Genomic DNA, 19,690 nt, shown 5'->3' with positions numbered 1-19,690 from the left:
CTGCTTGCTAGGGATGATGGGAGTTGTAGTCCAACAACAGCTGGAAACCCAAGTTTAGGAATCACAGCTCTGGGCAGATTACCACAGATCCTAGATAGTGCCTCTAATAGGAAGGAGAGAGCTCACTAACAGATGGTACCTAACACCAAGGAAACTAGCGCTAATACGCCCAGGAACCTCACCAAAGTGCTGGAGAGGATGCACCTCCACAGGCACATACCTCCACATGTGGTGGGAATGCCCCAAAATTCAACTATTCTGGACAACAATCATACAAGAAATATTATTATTATTGTTGTTGTTTTTGTTATTGTTGTTGTTGTTGTTAGAATATTCATAATATTTTATTATTATCATTACAAGAAATATGCAAAATAACTAAGCAAGTATTAGAAATCACCCCAGAACTGGCCCTACTAAACATCTTCCAAAATAATAATGCCCACTCACATCATAAAGAGCTCATAACTCACCTACTCTCAGCAGCCAGAAACATCACAGCCAGACACTGGAGAGACCTGTCAGGAGGAAGCATGGACCACTGGTACCAAATAGTATGGGAAACAGTCTTATTAGAAAAACTAACCAACAAACTGAAACTGACATGGGGACAAATAGAAGAAAATGCCTTCACCCCTGTATGGCTCCCCTTTATCACATACACAGCCCAACAAGACAACAAGAATCCACCAGCAGCATATGAATTAATATGGCTAACCTGATTCAAAAACACCCACCCACCCCACTCACACATGAAAACAAAGTTCACCACAGACAATCACAAACAACTACACCCTAGGTCAGAGGCCAGCAACCTAAGGCCCATGGGCCGGAAGGGGCCCATGAGTTGCCCCCGAACCAAGCCGCCCACTTGACGAGTCCCTGCACGCTGCGCTAAACCGGCGCGGTGCAGCATGGGGACTCTGTTCCATGGCTCCAGAAATCGCTTCTGTGCATGCCCAGACACCGAAAATCGCTTCTGCGCAGGCACAATTTTCAGCGTCTGGGCATGCGCAGAAGCGATTTCCGGCGCCGTGGACATGTGCAGACACAATATCCGATGTCGCAAGAAACACAAGCAAATAGTAAAGAGAACCCGCACAAGCGATGCTGACACAAAACCCCACACATACATTAAGTAGAATAGAAACTTTGCCATCTGACCCCACCCCCGCTCACCATGCCCCTCCTCCACCTCTTTCCCCCTTTTCTTCCTTTATCAACAGATGAAACTGATCTGTAGAAAATGTAACTTGGGGAAAAAGACATTACACATATTTTTGTAAACCATGAAATCTTTAATAAAAATATGTTTTTTTAAAAAAATAATAGGAAGGAGAAAGGGACACAGTTTTTTGTTGTTTTTTTAAAGGCAGTGGGACTGCCTAGGCTTGAGAAATCTTGAAACCAGTAGGAAAGTTTATATGAACTAAGTTAGCTGGTCCAAGTCCCCCTGCACCAGTACTCAGTTTGCACTGAGGGCGGAAAAGGACCCATGTAAATCGAAAGCGAGTTGATGAACTTTCTCCTTCATTAATTTTCCAATATCTGTAGCTAGCAGTCTAGGGGCCAGAGCTGCTGGCCTTAACATTAGGTAGACTGAGGCACCTGCCTTAGGCAACACATTTTAGGTGTAAAGAACCTTACAAAAAATTGTTGTGTTTTTACTGCCAGGAAGGAAAAGAAGTGCTTATGAGATTCTGTGCCTCAAGTGCCAAAATAATTCGGGTAGCCTTGGATAATATGCACAGTGATCGTGCCGCACCATACATTTAAAGCATAACCACCACCACCCTAAAGAATCCTGAGAGCCATAGTTTGCTAAGAGTACTAGGAACTGTAGCTCTATGATGGGGCAACTACAAACCCCAGGATTCTTTGGGGATTATAAAAGTGCTATAAACGTGTTCTAACCGTATGGTGCAGATGTGACCTTAGCATGGGGGCAAGGCACCAACCGCTCCTCATCCTCAGGAAGCAGAATGACTTGGGCCGGCCCTGCCTACAGCTATGCTAAACATTATGGTGGCAGATTAGTATGTTGTATAACCACCAAGATGGTAAAAGGTAAAGTTAAAAGGACCCCTGACCATTAGGTCCAGTCGTGGCCGACCCTGGGGTTGTGCCGCTCATCTCGCTTTATTGGCCGAGGGAGCCAGCGTACAGCTTCCGGGTCATGTGGCCAGCATGACTAAGCCGCTTCTGGCGAACCAGAGCAGCGCATGGAAACGCCGTTTACCTTCCCACTGGAGCAGTACCTGTTTATCTACTTGCACTTTGAGGTGCTTTCGAACTGCTAGGTTGGCAGGAGCAGGGACCGAGGAACAGGAGCTCACCCCGTTGCAGGGTTTCGAACCGCTGACCTTCTGATCGGCAAACTCTAGGCTCTGTGGTTTAACCCACAGCGCCACCCACCTCCCTACCAAGAGGGTAGAAACCATTTAAAGCACAGAATTGGGGGACAGAATTGCTCTCACTGGGCTCCAAGACCAGCTTTTGAGGGGAAGTTTTGGCAGCTACCCCTTCCCACTGGCATAAATTGATATTTAAATCAGTATTTCCATAGGCGCCGACTCCATGGGGCTTGAGGGGGCCCGAGCCCCCTCAAAAATTCGTTTGGGGGGGCTCCGCCCCCCCAATAATCTCCGGCGCCCCTCCAGCAGAGCGCCATCGCCGCCCCTCCCCCAGCCCAAAATGCACAGGGTCGGGCTGCATGCCTCCTGCCCTCCCTCCCGAGCAAAAGCTCCACCCAATTTCCTTCGGAGCTGATTAATAGGCGCAGCACACTCTCCCCTATTCGCTCATGAGGAGGTGGCGCCACTTTATTTGCATATTCATGAGCTTATTTATTATTCATGAGCTTTTCCGCCCCCCCCCCCCCAATATTTTTTATAAGTCCGCGTCCCTGAATATTTCCCATTCTGAGTTATCCAAGCTGGGTTGTGCTGTCATACCATCTAGCTTGCCCTTTATTTCAGAGAGTCACAGCTTCCCCATACTCTCCTTTATATAGCTGGGTGTTTTTTCCTGCAGTATATCTGAGAAATTCCTGCTCCATCTGTTTTACAGTCTGTCCAATGTACTGAGGTAGAGCAGTAAGTTATGTCCATAGATGCACCATAATTTCTAATGTACAAGTGCCATGAAATTATCAGTGTAGATTTATATACTCAGGGTCACACAGTGAACTGGGTTCTGAACAGTTCCTTAATTGAGAAAGACAAAAAGTAATCAAGAGCTGAGGAAAGGTCAGCAGTTTTATGTGATACTCCTAAGATATGTCTTGACATTAACAGGTTCACATAATATGGCATTTCAAATAAATGTCTAGGCTCAGCATGTTCTCCGACTTTTGCTACTGCAAATTATGTTCTTCAAAATATAGAGTGGCAAACCATGGAGAGAGGAGCAAATGTACAGTGTATCTTCCAAAGAACCATTTGTGAAAAAAGGAATTATCAAAAATTAAAAACTGTATTAGAAATTGCTCTGTGTTTCCTTTTGGAAGTTAAATGCAAAGGTTCATTTTCTAAAGTGCACGCTAAACTACAAATGATAACTTTGCGCAAGGAGGACAAATAGTTTATGGACTGATATTATCACAGTAGTCACAAATGTCCACTCGGAATAATATTTAGGATGTCATATTATCCAGCTTATATATTCTGGCAAACTAGAACCTGATTTGAGATGGCACAGGCAAGTGATGAAACATTACAACTGGTAAATGGCGTATGTTACACCCCAGAAATCTGAGGCATGCTCCCCAAAAATTGATTAAGCAGAAATTGTCAGGATATTTCCATTCAGTTTTACAACGGAAAGGAACATGATCCATGATCCCATAATGGTGAAGGGAGCAGAGTAGACTGCTCCAGTGATTTTTTCTGGAGGGGTCACAGGCATACCTCTAAACATTTTGTGAATCTAAGTTTGCCCTCATTGAGGGGCAGTATTTCAATGAGTAGGAAAATGAAAGTGCCCCTAAACATTTTTTTAAGGAAAAAAGCACTGGATGGACCCATGATTCTACTGTTGCTGCTGTTCCTACTGATGACGTTCATGCTCACATAGGAACATAGGGAGATAAATTATACCAGATTAGACTATTGGCCCATTGCATTGTCAGCACTGGCTGGCAGGAGCGTAGCATAGCTACACATTCACAGCGAAAGGTCGGCAAGGGAATGGAGGATCTGCTAAGGTTGTGAAGGGCAGTGGGTATTAAGTATTCATACGACCAACTGGCAGGGCCAGCTCGCCCATGAAGTGGACTAAGGCAGCCACCTCAGGTGGCAGAATCCCACAAGGCAGCGCTCCTGCTGGTACCCTGCCCACCTGTTGCCATGCAATCCTGGTAAGCAAGGCTTCAGGGGAGGGGGGTGGCACTTTTCCAATTTGCCTCAGGCAGTTAAATGGGGTGGGCCACCTCTGCCAACCGGTGCCTGTGCCTTTGACTGGCTCGTCTCTGTGTCTTGTTCCTTGCTCTGTCTTTAAAAAAAATATTGTGGGAAAATCCCCTTATTGTGGCTACTGTTGATGGTTAGTGGTAAAATACAGCAACCATACTAGGCAAGGATTTAATTTAGGGGTGCCCAAACTTTTTTCAAAGAGGGCCGGATTTGATGAAGTGAACATGCGTGAGGGCCGACCAAAGTTGTTGAGCTTTCTTTACATTTTTACCCCAAAGTTGTTGAGCTTTTTAAAGGATTTTACCCCAAGACATATACTGCCACGGGGGCCGGATTAAATCGACTGGCGGGCCGGATTAGGCCCCCAAAATGGACTTTGGACATGCCTGATTTAATTATTGCCTGCTTACTGACTTATTTAGTCTCACCTAGATGAGGTATCTAGATGTGGCTTGCCCCAGTGTAATAGAATATTCTGGGATGTTTGCTCTGTGAAAAGCAAGCAAGCCTGACAACCAATATATCTAATCCTGGCTCAGGATATGCTTTCTTGGGCTTGGATCAAACTTGATGATAGCATGAGCAGGTGGAACTTCTACTCCCATAAGATAAGCGTTCCCCATTTACTTCAATTCCACTTTCCAGTTACAGTCTTGCTCCTGTGTCATTACCCATGCCATTCCAAAGGATACCCTAATCTTCAGGAATGGTCACCTGGGGGCACAGAGGGCTACAGAATAAATAGGAAGGTTGGATGTACGAACTTTTGAGTTTGTTGCCTAGGATACATTTAAGTTATAGCTGCTGTTCCTAAAACTGGCACTGTTCATAAACCCTTCTGTAAACTGCATATAGGAAAACCATGACAAAAATAACTGCAATGAAAAAAACTAATGCAATTTAATCACCAAGTTTTTTATGTGTAATATTCTAATTTTAATGTCAAAATTCTAAGGGCATTAACACAGAATTAAAAGATCCAATAAATATGACCCCAGTTTTAATATATAGGACTGGACAGTTGATGTCTATATTACGAATTGATGTGGACTATAAAAGGAATTCATCAATAAAAATAGGTTGTAAAATGTTTCCCAAGCCAGCAACTGCCACAAAATGACTGAAGTTCACTGGGAAAAAGAACAATTACATAGATTTTCTGACTAAGGAAAGCCTCATTTGTCACACTGGAAGTTGACCTAACGAAATAAAGAGTACAACCTAATTAACATTTATAAATTTCCCCTCAATTCTCCAGTCCTAAACAGACTTATGAGGGAACATGACCCACTGAACATAATGCTACTTAGTAGGTAGGTTTAGTACAATTCTTTACATGTCTAAAAATACAAGGGCATAGGGGGGAAATTAGTGCATGTCTTGACTCCAGACATTGGATCTTGGCTTTTTCAATCTACCAAGAACAAGAACATGAATCATAAGTTCAAGATAAAAGAGAATGGATGCATCTTTAGCAAATAATTTTAGAAGAGCTATACTGGAAACAAGTGTCTCTCTATGGCCTATTTTATACTGCAAGATGTTTCTGTTCAGCACTTCAGACCTTCATCATTCTAGTAATATAATTCATAAGCTGCTTACAATAAAATTCTAAATGTGAAACAGCAGCACTTGAGATGAGAGGCTATCATTTACACTGAGAAGTAGGATGATTTCTGAAAGGTCCAGGAGGTCGGATATGAATTCTGATTAATGCTGATGAAACTGACTCCTAAAAATTAAATCCTGAACGAACACTTGATACCTTTATACATAACGGACAGCTAGGGTATTCTCATTAAAACAATTTCTGCAAAAATTACTTTAAGATTCTCTTTATGTCTTGATATTGAGAACCTTCAAAAGCTGATTAACAATATTAAATGAAGAACTAAACTGCATGGGAAATCAACCTTTCCTGCATATTTAAAAATAATGGCCTATAATTTGCATTCAAGTGCTATTTCATTGCCTATAGATAGGGAAACCTCGAGAGGAAAAATGGAAGAGGAACTTGAAGAGGAATGGAAGAGGAAACAACAACATATATTTCCAATAATCCTATTGGGATGAAGGTTATTGGTTTGTTCCCGTTCTTGTTTTTATTATGCATTTTATGTTCTTGTTTTGTATTTTTATATTGTGAACTGTCCTGTGATCTTCAGAGGAAGAGCAATATACAAAATAATAATTAAAATAATGATGATGATGATGATGATGATGAAGAAGAAAATAAAATCTGGGATAGCTCAGTTGGGAGAGCAGGAGATGCTTAATCTCAGAGTTGTGGGTCCGAGCCCCTCATGCTCCCTTCCAACACTACAATTCCATGAGTCTATGAAATAAATAAAGTGTATTGTTGATTGGGTGGTGACTGGCATACACCTATGGATCCAGGGATGGCTTCTTTAGGGACCACACCATGACATTGTGATACATACACCATCACCTAAATCCATCCAATCAAACCTGTACACACACACACACACACACACAACATATACATTTTTGTTTTCTTTCTCCAAGACCCAATGAAGCTCCCATTGTACATCACAGTATTAATCTTCCAACCTTTGGACAATAGCCCACTATTTGTTGTGGCGGTACCAATATTTCTAAGTCATATAGCTGGAGCCAATTTGCTGTTTGAGTGCTGACAGAACCTGTTCGTCTCTGGCTCTCATCTGTACATGCTAATGATGCTATTAGAAAGAAATACATCTATATCCTTTGAACCAGGGCACTGACTTCTTACCAGCCAACCCCTGTCCCATTTCAGACTTTAAATGCTATTCATTGACCACCATTACATAGGTGTGAAGAAATAGTCAATCAACTAAAATCCATTTTCAATTGGGATTAGTAATCAAGTCACTGGAAATCATAAAATTTAAGCACTAAAGGGGAGCGGGCCAAATGGGAACCAAAACTGTAGCTATCTTACTAGCCAAGTAAGCGGTTGAGACAATGGCAAATTTGAAGAATGGTCTGGAATCCCTCCCCACCCCACTCTAAGTCCTTGTGTAAGTTTGCCACTTACACACCGAGTAAAAATGAATACCCTGAAAATGCAGTGCAAAGTATACTTTCTAAGAGAAAAAAAGTCAATGTAGGATGTCAGTGTTTTGAAAGTGATTAACTAGTACATCAACAGCACATAGAAAGCTCTGTTGCACTTACCTCTTCTTGTTTGGGAATATTAAATTTTGTCAATTTTGACTTTGTCCTAGCTGAGTCAACTTTGGCAGAAGGCATTCCTCTATATGAGGTGCAGAGCAGGCTAGTTTCAGCTGGCACCTTCAATCTTGGAGACTCCTCAGGAGCCTGATCTTGACCATCCATTGGCCTTACATATGCTGTTGGTTTCTGCTGAACTATGCTGGGCTTCGAAGCAAGTGAAGGAGGAAAGTTCTGCACACAGTGTCCATTGCTATGCATAGCTGGCCTCTCCTGAGCCTGAGCCTGAGCTCCACCTTCTCCACCAAAACTCAGCTTTGACGGCTGCTGTTGTGTTCTGCTGTTGTCCCCAAGTGAAGACGATAAAGGACCTTGCGCAACACTCGACGGAGATGGTGATGAGGGATTGGATGCGTAATGTGTAATCTTTTCTAAACTGTTCTTTTGGCTAACCGTTTTGAAGTCGTTATTGTGTGCATCCGGCAATCCATGTCTATGTTTGCTTCCCCTTTGCTGGTTCTCCAGAGTGTGCCCAGACTTCTGCCAACCCATTGCAGGGTTCTTGCCCAACTGCCCAGAAAGTGCCGCTGGTAGGGAAGATGGAGAAGCGTGAGTGTGGGGCTTTGTGTCAGCAATGAAGTGTTCCTCAGCTTTGGTCACAGACGTTTGTGAGATACACGGCTTTGGAACACCAACAAGGTGGCTTTGATTGGATCGATCCGTCAGCAGTTCTTTCATCTCATCGTAGTTGCCCAGGGTATTCTGGATACGGCTGGAGAGCTCGTCCCCTTTGTTAGTCTGTAAAGCAAGTAAGCGAGAATAATTTTAAATTATCATTCTGTAACAAAATCGAAAGTAGCCACCATGTTGGTCTGTAGCATCAAGAATAACAAAGAATCTTGTGGCACCTTAAAGAATAGCAAAGGAAATCGTCATGAATATGCAACAGTTCAGAAGCACATTAAATGAAGAATCACATAAAATGTTTTGTTTTGTGAGGACGCAAAAAGGTTTTCAATTTACTCTGAACATGGAAAGCTACATGAGCTTCAGAGTATATATTATGCATATTACAAATGTATCACTTGTATTTAATACATTTTTTCCAAGCATATCATATTGGAAGCAGAAAAAAGTTTTTAATTTTTTTTAATTGAAGTCAAAGCAATACAATAAAAATAGTAGAAGTACAAATAAAAAACAAACAGCAGCAAAGTATAATTGGAAGAGATAAATCAGGTAAAAGTAGAGTATTTAATACCATTAGGAAAGCCACATTTCTTGTTATACCATTGAGAGGAAGTCCTGTGTGTCTGTATTTGTGGTATATATATGACAAAATCCCACCAAACAGCATAATATTTTTCAGGATCCTACGAGCCTTTGAAAAAATGTAATTTATGAGTTATTTTTCAGCTAGCACTAAACTCCACATATTTTTATATCACAGTGTGAGTCACAAGTCCTGTAAGGTTTTCCATTTTAGGACAAGTGAAGTTCTGGCAGCCACCAGCATCGATGTCAAGAGTTCCTGAAAGTTGAACCCTTTCAGCTGATCATCCCAAAGATTTAGTAAACAAATCTGCAGTGAACTTAGAATGGGATATTTGAGTATTGTCAAATATTAGGCCCACCATTGTCCAGAATCTAAATACCTGTGAGAAGTCCCACCAATATTGGAAAAAGGTGACTCCTTTTTCCACAGCCTCTCCAACAATTCTGAGAATATTGTGATGTCATATGGACAATTGTTAACTATACTGAGTGATTTCCATGAAATGTAACTAGAGCTAGAATATTTCTGTTTGACCATTGTAAGCTCCCAGAAGCTGTCAGCATGTGACAGCAGCCACACCCCAGCAGCGCCTTTGACTGGCCAGCTAAACCAGGTGAGGGTAGCTGATGGGTCTCAAAACCCTGGTGAGCTGAATGTTATGACAAGCTCCAGCAGATTTGAGCGGGCAAGGTCAACAGTGAGCCCAACGGTCAAGAAGGTGGTTTCTGCATGTGCTGCAGAGGGAAGTGAGGGGCAAATGAGGCTTGTCAACCTGGGAAGGTAGCCCATCTAGGAAAAGGAAAACTCTGATCCTAATCCTCTGCTGCCTTGCAGGACATCTTTGGGAGAAGAAAAAGCTAAGGAGCAAACCCTATGCAAATCTGGAGTGAAGTCCCTAAGATGGTTGTAATGGTGCCTTGTACGCCTCCTTCTGGTAGCCAAGATGGTGCCAAATGTATTGCTCTGTTTCCTTTGGACCACAGCAGCGAGGCTGAGAGAGGGGTCTTGATGTTTGGGCAGCCCAGGATCTCCATACACACTGCCCAAGCTTGCGCACCATGTAATGTTACTTTGGTGCTGTTAACACAGTGGTTTCACTTCATCCCAGGAAGCACACTCTGTTGTCTCTTGATACAGACGGGAGCCAACAACTAGGTACTGCTCCACCTTTCACGTACTTTGAAAAATAAACATCTGAAACTCAATGAGACATCAATATTAATGCATGCTTTGTGAGACCAGTTCATTATGGCAGACTACAAAAAAGTATATCCTGCAGCCTATAGCTAATGACCAATTAAAGTAGGACATACAAAATAATTTATGTGGTCGCTTTTACTGAACGAAATTATTACAGTGCTGTGTAATTTGAAATTACTAATTGGCAAGCAACTTGAAGAAAACTCAGTTGTTACTAGGAAACAATACAGTTTTATTACGGCACATATAAAACCCTAGAAGAACCTACTCTCTTTTGATAAAATAACTTGTTGAGTGGGCAAGGGAAATCCTGTTAATAAATTTGAACTGTAGCAAGACTTATGACCTATCCCTCATGTGATTTCTTAAAAAGAAAGATATTGATATAGATTTGATAGATTTGGGGGGCCGGGTGTTTCTTGTCAGTCACCTGTCCTCATCACAATGACATTAGGTGACCCATTTTTGCATAGTGCTGTACATAGTGCTGATGCCTTGACAATCAGCTGATTGTTGACACATGCAAAGTTCTGCACACAGGTCTTTGCAGGTGCAGTTGGCTGGTGGTATCTGCCACCCGCCCTTTGGTCCGGCCATGCATTCACCTGCCCTGCACCTGACATATATGATATCAGGTTTAGAGAGCAGGTGGTGGAAATGGCTTGGCCAAAACAGTCTCATGGGTCAAGCTGGGGTATGTGTGCGGCTGATGGGCCTAATTAGGCCCACAGCCAGAGATTCCACACTATTGGATTAGAACGACCTGCTATAGAGCAGCTAATGTATTTGGTGCGGGGAGGAGAAAGGAAATGAGTCTAGTATGTGAGTAGCCAACACGGTGCCCTCAAGATGCAACTCCCATCAGCCTCAGCCAGCACTGCCTGAGCATTAAGGCACACCACACTGGCTATCCCAGTCCATTATTAGACCAGAAGGCAGTATTGCATGCTCAGCTGGGAGAGGAGCACAGGCGGGTGGCCCATCAATTAGGTGAGGTGAAGGGAGGTGTCCAAGCAGGACCAGGCTTGTTTTCACTCCGGCATGAAGGACCTCAAGCCACATCCCCTGGTTCTGACTCGGCTCACAACCAGCCATTGTGTTCTAGTGGCATCAACTTCCAGACAACATGGCTTAGCTTGTTCATTAACAGTCAGCAGCTCTGCCCAAGAACAAACAACAGTTTTTGGTTGTCGGATATGGTGACATTCAATATTGTCATGAATGACATGGATAAAGGAATAGGTGACCCCCCTTTACAAGTCCATAGATGGTAAGATGGAAGAGACTACAAAATTAAAAATTTCTAAGCATCCCACTCTGAGGGCAGGGTTAGCAATTGAATAAGCTGTCATCTGGCTTTCTCTGGAGGTTTTCAAAAAAAGGTTAGACAAGCATCTGTAAGGGACACTTTAAATATAGATTATTCTCTTTTAAGTTGGGGAATTGGGTTCTCCTAAACTGCCTTACCTGCTTTGAGCAACAATCAAACAACAGGGAGGAAAATTGGGGAAATATATATATACCTTGTATGGCTCACTGAAGAGGGAGTAGCTGTTATTAAATATGCCATCTTCGTGCTGGGTCTCCTGATTTCTCCTTTCCCATTCTTTCCTGCGCAGCATATTTCTGTCAGGGTCATAGACACTGCACCAAAAGAAAAGCAGAAAACTAGAATTAAGGCAACAAACCCTGGGTAGCCATAACTACATACAGAAGGGTGAATTAGCAAACAGGTGACAAAGAAAACAAGAACAGGAATGTGATGGGTGCCATTCCAATAAGGAAATTAAAGTCCACACACACACACACACACACAAACAAACACACACACTCACCCAGTTTCTGGAGGGATGAGATATTTAGGGGACCTATGTCGAACAGGTGAAATGAAACAGGGTAAGTGTCAAAGCATCTTTGACAAAGAAAAAAAAGGGAGGGTCCTTTTTAAAGTGCACAATAATTAAAGCTATGGTTAAATAGAAATGATGAAAACATTTCCTTGTATGACAGCTCTTTAGAGCAGGGTTGGAACTCTTGTGTTCCCTCCCCCTTTACTGTTGGACTCCAACTCCGATCAGTCTCAATCTGCATAGTCAAGGATGATGGGAGCCGTTGTCCAGCAAAATCTAAAGGGCTTCAGTGCCTTAGGGTGTTAGACAAGAATGCTGCTTAAAAATGAAATCACCCCAGTTGGATTCTATAGTTCTCTTTTCATTAATGAGCCCCTAAAGGGCTGTTAAAGCTATATACCACAGATATTTTCACAGTAATGCACCTTCTTCTGATCTCCATTAATCAACTGTGGTCATGAAAGTACAAACGCAACTATCAGCTACTTTAGCCTAGCCACAATTGTTATCCTTTTTGCCAACCAACTAGAATTGGAGGATTGAAAGAAAACAACCATCCCAACCAAGACATTCTTGTTGTTAGTCTCCCACATATGGGCTGATATGACTTGTAGCTGTGCACTAAGACATCACAGAGCTGGCGGTGGCTACATTCATAGTACAGTAAGTCATGAACGTGCTGTGATGGCTGCAAGTTGTGAATACAAATGCATGAATGCTGTTCTGCTACACTGAATTCAGCCCCTTCATAAAAGGATTGACCAAGATGAAGGTGTGAAACTGCCTTATTCTGACAGCTGGCCTATGAAGTGCTTTGCACAGTGCAGAAAACGAGTCTCTATAACCTCACATCTTGCAGTGAGGGAGCAGCCAGAAGGCCCTCAGAGCTGGACCTCGGTGTCCTGGCTGAACAATGGGGGGGGGAGCTGCTCCTTCAGGTATGCAGGGGCAAAGCTTTAAAGGTTTAAACACTTCGAATTGTGCTCAGAAACGGAAATATACTTTCACAATATTGGCCAAATGAAACAGCTTGGGAAGTAATTATTTTATTTTAGTGGTAGAATTTAGTTTAGCCCTGGGTAACAAGGCTGAGAAAGACCTCTCTCTTTGATCTACTGCCTCACAATGTAGTAGACAATACAGTACTGGGCTCGGTGGATCAATAATCTTCAGTATTCGGTAGCTTCATATATTCATATGAATAATCATTTTAATCAATACAATAATGTTGGGTAATTATTTTATTGAACAGCACAAGCACTTAGTAAGTTGTAGATTAGGCTTGCTTCTCATTATATCAGTCATATCCAACACCTTTTCTGGCCAGTTTATTCATACCATTGTCATTTTCAGCTAAACAAAAATAAATAAATGATGACTATTTATAAAGTCTGTGTTGCTAATGGCTTGTTATGATTTCCCAGAAGTGACAGCTTTACATTCCTCAGTGCTAAAAAGCATTTTGAAACAAAAGCATCAGCTGCCGTGCAAGAAAAACAAAGCACTAGCTTTTGATGGACTGGTGACATGATTAATAAAATGCTATACTTGGGCTGCCAGTGACTTTTTGGACTTTTCACCTAGTTTAAACAGAAGTTAATTTGAGGGTTCTGCAGTATTTTTTCCTCCATTTACAAACAGAAATGCCACAGGGCAAAGCAATTACTCTGATTTACTGTTTTGCCTTTGATTGAACATGAAGATGTAGCAGGGTCTCAAAAAAAAAAAAAAAAAGCAGCAACTTAACAAACTGTGTTCTTTCCCTTAGACAGATAAAGTACCTACTATGCTGTTTCAAAGAGTTTACCTCCAGGCTGCAGTGCAGAGCAAACATCAATCACTGACATGTGTCTAAGATGAGATTGATGTTTACTCTCACAGCTTTTCATCTTACATCCAATAAATTACTTCTCCTTCACCAAAATGCCTGGTTAAATTTCATTTTTCACTTTGCAGCATGAGTTTTAAAACTTTAGCTCCCAGCAATTCTGAAGCTGGATTCATTTACGCTTCATCCTCCATAGCTTTTATGATTTGTACTAACCATGAAAACTGGCCATATAAACATCAATACAATCACACAGTCTTCTGGTAACAGCCACTTACACACGGACAGAAGCCAGATTGAGGACGAAAGGTTTTAATTGTGTTCACGATTACTCTAGGATGGTAATAAATACGTTCCAGCTATCTGAATACTCGGTGCATGAATCCTGCAAGCTTCATCTTGGGAAAGCAGATATATTTTCTTTATTCCCCCCCCCAAAAAAAAATTATAATTCAAGAAGATGCTACACTTTCAAGATGCAACCTTTTTTTGAAATGTTTCTGAGCAACACAACTAACCTGTTTAGTGGCACAATTAGAAGGAGGTTAAATTGTCTCAACAGATCACAAGAGGATAAATCCTCAGAGGTTTTAACTATGCAAAACAAAAAATAAATAAATTCAAATTCATGTCATAAGGCCATTTTGCAATTTTCTAAGAACCCTAGTGAGTCTCCAAATCCCTCTCAGCTTCACCTCCCCCCCCCCCTCCTTTAATGAACTTGCGGCAGCTTCTTTGAGAGTCAGGAAGGTCAAAGATTCTGCTACCCTGGAATGTCTCCTAGGATTCATTAATGGGTATATTTTGTGCTGAGCCTACCATGGGACCTGTGTTGCTTATGCCTGCTCCTGCTCCCTGTCACTCCCTTTCAACCTGTCAATATGCACAGAAAGAGGTATATTGGTGCATTTTGAGTCTCTAGTGTGCTCTCCTTTAAAGAAAATGGCTATTCACAGGCTGTCTTGAACAACCCCATTTGGTGAGGAGAGAGACAAAACTGTAATTTTGTTCGCTTCATACAATTTTAATTTGCCCGGGGTGGGGTGGGGTGGGGGTAGTAGTTCTATACAGCTTTGGAAACTCCCATTGTTCTAGGCGCGACAGGGAATTTCATTAATGCGAGCAGTTTCTGAGCTCTGGGTTCAGTACTGCACCTAAGATTTCAGATTAAAACTGCCACTGCTGGAATGAATGGAGGAACCTTTTCTGCTTCCCCACTTCCAGCCACTCTCTGAAGACTGGAGAAGGTATCCTCATAAGAATATTAGGGGGACGGGCAGGAGAAATATGTCTTCAGATGAGGACTACACCGTGTGAAAAACGAACATAAGATTTTAGCTGCAGTTCATTCATTTTCAGCTTGCATTCTTGTTATAAAAAAGTGCACCTAGACACTCCATTGCAGTGCCCACAACCTAGATTTAAGGTGCCATTTAGATCCTAGCTTTCACATCTCTGGTTGCAACACTGGTTCTATAATCACAGATATGTGCACACTGAAGGGTTATCAGTTTGGCTCAAAAGCAATAAACACTTTGCAGTACCTTAAAGACTAACCAGTTCATTTTGTCATAAGCTTTCATACACTACAGTTCAGCCTATCAGGTGCATTTTCTTTCTTTGTGCAACAAAATTTATATACCACTCGATTTTGTGTGTATTTAGGTATATATGTATGTATGTATCATCTATCTATCTATCTATCTATCTATCTATCTATCTATCTAATAAATTCAGCTAAAACAGGTATTTTAAAACTAATTAAAATCAAAATGCATGAAGTGTCATCCCGAGTTATGGGTATACAAATACATGAGGGGTTTTTGGGTGGGGAGGGAGAAGGTTGTAAAATACTGAGGTCAGAGGGAATGCAGAAAAGCACAGAGGGTGATAAGTACCTAATTAATAGTGACAACTCACAAACAGTTGGTAATGCAGACACCCTGGCACTAGTAAGCCAATTAACACATGCTAATGATCCTCCAGTCTTGGTTCAGGCCACAAGTGATAGCGCTGAACCTCTTGATGTAATTCAGTGGTTTCATGTTACAGACTCCCTTTGAGGTTTGCTGTAGAATGGCCACACTAGAGCTGTGTACATTTATTCTTCATCCAGTGGACTCCCAATGTTGGTTTGGCAAGTGGTGTACATTCAATGTAAGCCGTAATCTATCCTTTATCTATCCTGTGTTGTTGTTTTTGGGAAATACTGAATTTTGGTGTTTTCTCTCCAAACCAGTTTCAATCTGAGCTGATAAAAAAACCACACCCAACCTTCTGTGTTTTAAGCTGGTAATGTGTCCTGGGAAGTTGAAATAACCCCCACTGTCTTGTGAATATTGCCTTTCCTGGTGTCAGACTTACGTCTTTCTTCTTTCCCCCTTTTTTTTGCATAGAGGCTGCTTGTCCTGCCCCGTATGGTTTGACTTGGTTCATTTACTTCTGGAGTAAAAAAATTATAAAGGCAACGATGACACAGAACTATCTATCCTCTTGCATAAAGCAAGGGATGCATAATTGCAGCTGTATGTCGTATTTTATTTCCAAGGAAAGGCAAAATATGGCATTTCATTATCAATGTCAAGTGCCAGTAGCCATAAATTCTATGACTCATCAAAACTGCCTATACGTGTAACACTAACAAAGCAGCATTTCCAATTTACTGTTACTATAATGGATAATGACTGGAGGTTCATCAAAGTTAATCAAGAAAATGATGTCCATATTATGCTGTGTTGTGTTTCGCTTGACTTAAAAAGCACTTGGTATGGGGCAGACTCTGTGTGACAGATTTACTGTATTATAGACTCCATACAAATGCTTTGAAAGCAAAGCAAACATTGTGGGTTTGAAATGTTACATACCCATACGGCTCAATGCTGTATACAATTAAGTGCTCTTAAGTTTGATGTGCCCTTAGTGGGATACTTAATTGTACCGTGAGTTCTATCCTCAGTGAATGTGTAGGTACACAGAGTTCTTAAGAGACTGATATTTTAATTGATGGCTTTGCCTACAGAAATGAAGACCTGAAGAAGAAAAAATATTTTATTTTCATTCCTTTTAAAATGTTTTATTATTACTTAATGAATCTCTGCCTCTCCCTCTCATACACAAACCATGGACAGAGTCATAGACCTAACCAATTATAACCATTTGCTTTTTCTACTTCTTTTCTTCCCCTACCGCATCTTTTCTTTCAAGTCCTTGGTTTGAATGTAGATTGAAAAACCTATTTCTGAATTTCTTTTTTCAATATTAATCTTGAGGGGTAATAACTTTGCTGCTGCTGCTGTTGTGATTGATGATTGTATGGTTCGGTAATTAGAAGGTTTGAGACTTAGCCTTGTTAGGATCTGAATAGACAGAGCAATTCAAACAATAGGAACCCAGAATAATTTATGCTGGTGCAGATTATGCCAGTGTAATTTCCCCCTTTTTCAAACTCTGTTCAGCAACATGGCTGCTGCCAGCTGAGCTGGCCTGAGCCTGGCAGAGGGGAAATGGGAATTTAACTTATACCAGCCTTTTTGCCTGTGTAACTTCTGCTGGGTTGCTAGGTGGCATGACCAAGGTGAATGAAGTTTGAAATGAGGTGACTCTCCCCCTGCCCAGTCCCACCCCTGCCACTCTCCCAGAATGCCACTTTTGGGGGGCTTATCCTGACTTTGGCTCAGCCAGCTTTGGCTGAACTGGCTGAGCTGGAATGATGAGTGTTGGGTTGGCTAAACCCAAGCAATTTCTCCCAATTCTTTCTCACGCTTGCAACCCACACTGTACCACCTCCTGTGTTGTTCCTAATTGTCACCCAACCCTCTAGAGCAGCCTTTCTCTACCTGTGGGTCCCAAAATGTTGTTGAACTACAACTTCCATCACCCTTAGCTAGCAAGGCCAGAGCTCAGGGATGATGGGAGTTGTAGTCCAACAACATCTGGGGACCCACAGGTTGAGAACCGCTGCTCTAGAGAATATTTGGTGGGTTGGCATTAGGCTCTGCAGCAGAGAGGGAGGGGGAACTAACAAAAAACACCTCCTTCTCCCTTCCACTCTGAAGCCTCTGTACAATCCCCAGTCCTAGGTAGTTCACAATGCTCAAGTCCCTTGAAATTCCCACTTCAGAATCAGCAGGTCATTTGGGGCTGCCATTACATCTGTTGATGCGTACTGGAGATGGAAGGCAGACTGAGAGGCCCATCCAGAGAAAATCAGAGCCTAAAGCTAGGCCCTATGAACCGCTCCATCAGGTCAGCTGAGGTACAAGCTAACACCTGCATTATCCTGATTAAAAATAATGCCTCCAGATAAAACAGATGACCATATTTTACTCCATCTCTGTTAAGCCTTCTGTCTAGCATGGATCCTTATGGGACTCTAATGTGCAAAATTTGATATCCTTTTGTCACATATTAAATCTGTAACTGCTTTTTGTTTGTTTGGGAATTTTCCGTTGCTTCTGTGCCTGGCTTTCAATCTTCTATTAGCTGCTGTTATAAAAAGAAAGCATTTTGGCAATATTTATTTGCAGACGCAAACATCAATGCAAAGCACTTAGTGGAGCAATGTATGCACTGAGGAGGCACACAGGGGGATTCAAATATTTTATTGCACAGTGGATATTATTACCTCTGTACCTGCTATGCATAAACCATTCTCAGTATTTTATTTCTAATACAGCAATGAACAGCTACAGCGATGACGCTACTAAATCTTTTAACAATCATGACATACTACTTGCAAAATAAATGCCTCTGGTTAATATTTAAGTTCTCCTGCATTTTGATTTCCCCTTTGTCAGTGTAGCACATGTCTTGCTACAGCATCCTTCAAAGAAATAAAACTTGCCTCTGTTTATCAAAGGAAACAGGCATGAAAAATATCCTGAGCCATAAATAAAGTCATCTAAAGTCTATATTGCTCTAATTTGTCAGGAGTTGAACAAATGTTAATTATACAGCATTTAAACATTAGACTTGCTAATGTCATATTTAATTTAGAATGTTACACTGTAAATGTTTTCCCACCACATTAATTTACACCTATTATTACAATCTCCATTATTAGGTTTATAATGAAAAAGATACTTTCTGCCACTGAAAATTTGTTTAACAGCAAAAACAATTACTAATTAGAAGACATCTTTACTTAAATTATATTTATTTTCCAGCCTTGTTTTATAATCTGTTTTTGTATGGAAGTGTATCCTTTGATTCAATTAGCAAAACCCATTTATCTTATGTAATATCAAACGTGCATTGCTTTCGAAAAAAGGCACTGGGTTACTTCAGAGCCACTTCGCTACATAAAATTCCTCACATGGCGTTAATAAATGCGTATGCTGACTGGATACAATCCATACTGCCTCCTCCACACTTCTTGCATAAATTACTTGCACCCAAAACGATACTTTAACCTTTTTAACAACAGTTTGTAAAATATTGGTGTAAAACATTTTACACCAACAAGAAAGAGATCAGACTACAGCACTTATAAACTCAAAATCAACAGCACGCTAAACACCATTTAGACATCAATGGTATACTGTATGGCATTTACATGTAAGCGACAAATTTAGCCCTAGTATGCACTGTTTTGTGACTTTCAGTAGGACAGGACTATATAAGAGGCGGCGGCTGGATCCAGCCAGCGACCCATCCAGTCCAGCATCCTGTTCTCACAGTGGCCAGCCAGATGCCTGTGGGAAACCTGTAAGCAGGACCAGAGCACCAGAATACTCCCCACTCCTGTGGTTTCCAGCAACTGGTATTCAGAAACATGACTGCCTCTGACCATGAAGGCAAAGCAAAGCCATCATGACTAGTAGACACTGATTGCCTTTATCCTCCGTGAATTTGTCCAATCCTCTTGTAAAGCCATCCAAGTTTGTGGCCACTACTAACTTCTTCACAACTCATGTTTATTTTTTAATCTAATTACCTGTGGGCATTT

The 19,690-nt window shown here is 41.5% G+C and overlaps 1 protein-coding gene and 1 long non-coding RNA gene across 9 annotated transcripts in view; one reads left to right on the top strand and one right to left on the bottom strand.

Moving 5' to 3' along the window:
- LOC310706265 overlaps positions 1 to 8,239 on the top strand; it is a 107,872-nt gene extending 99,633 nt beyond the window's left edge. Inside the window, exon 3 of the long non-coding RNA XR_014525784.1 lies at positions 8,115 to 8,239. This is a non-coding gene — a long non-coding RNA (uncharacterized lncRNA). The remainder of the gene's footprint in view (positions 1 to 8,114) is intronic.
- Positions 1 to 19,690, bottom strand: part of AFF3 (ALF transcription elongation factor 3) — a 233,086-nt gene that overhangs the window by 170,515 nt on the left and 42,881 nt on the right. For 5 of the 8 annotated variants that reach the window (XM_083501640.1, XM_083501638.1, XM_083501639.1 and 2 more), the window contains 2 exons: positions 11,589 to 11,709; positions 7,593 to 8,387 (listed from right to left, as the gene is read on the bottom strand). In XM_083501640.1, coding sequence (XP_083357766.1) covers positions 7,593 to 8,387; positions 11,589 to 11,687 — 894 coding nt within the window. In that variant the 5' untranslated portion in view covers positions 11,688 to 11,709. Of the gene's footprint in view, positions 1 to 7,592; positions 8,388 to 8,850; positions 9,198 to 9,244; positions 9,446 to 11,588; positions 11,710 to 14,261; positions 14,334 to 19,690 lie in introns of those variants that run through there. The other 3 variants (XM_083501641.1, XM_083501643.1, XM_083501642.1) reach the window with 3 other exon arrangements.

This window comes from Podarcis liolepis (assembly GCF_965112155.1).
Source record: "Podarcis liolepis genome assembly, chromosome: 4".
Lineage (NCBI taxonomy): Eukaryota > Metazoa > Chordata > Lepidosauria > Squamata > Lacertidae > Podarcis > Podarcis liolepis.
Note: the sequence above shows the minus strand (reverse complement) of the source record. Positions and strands in the feature narration are given on the sequence as shown.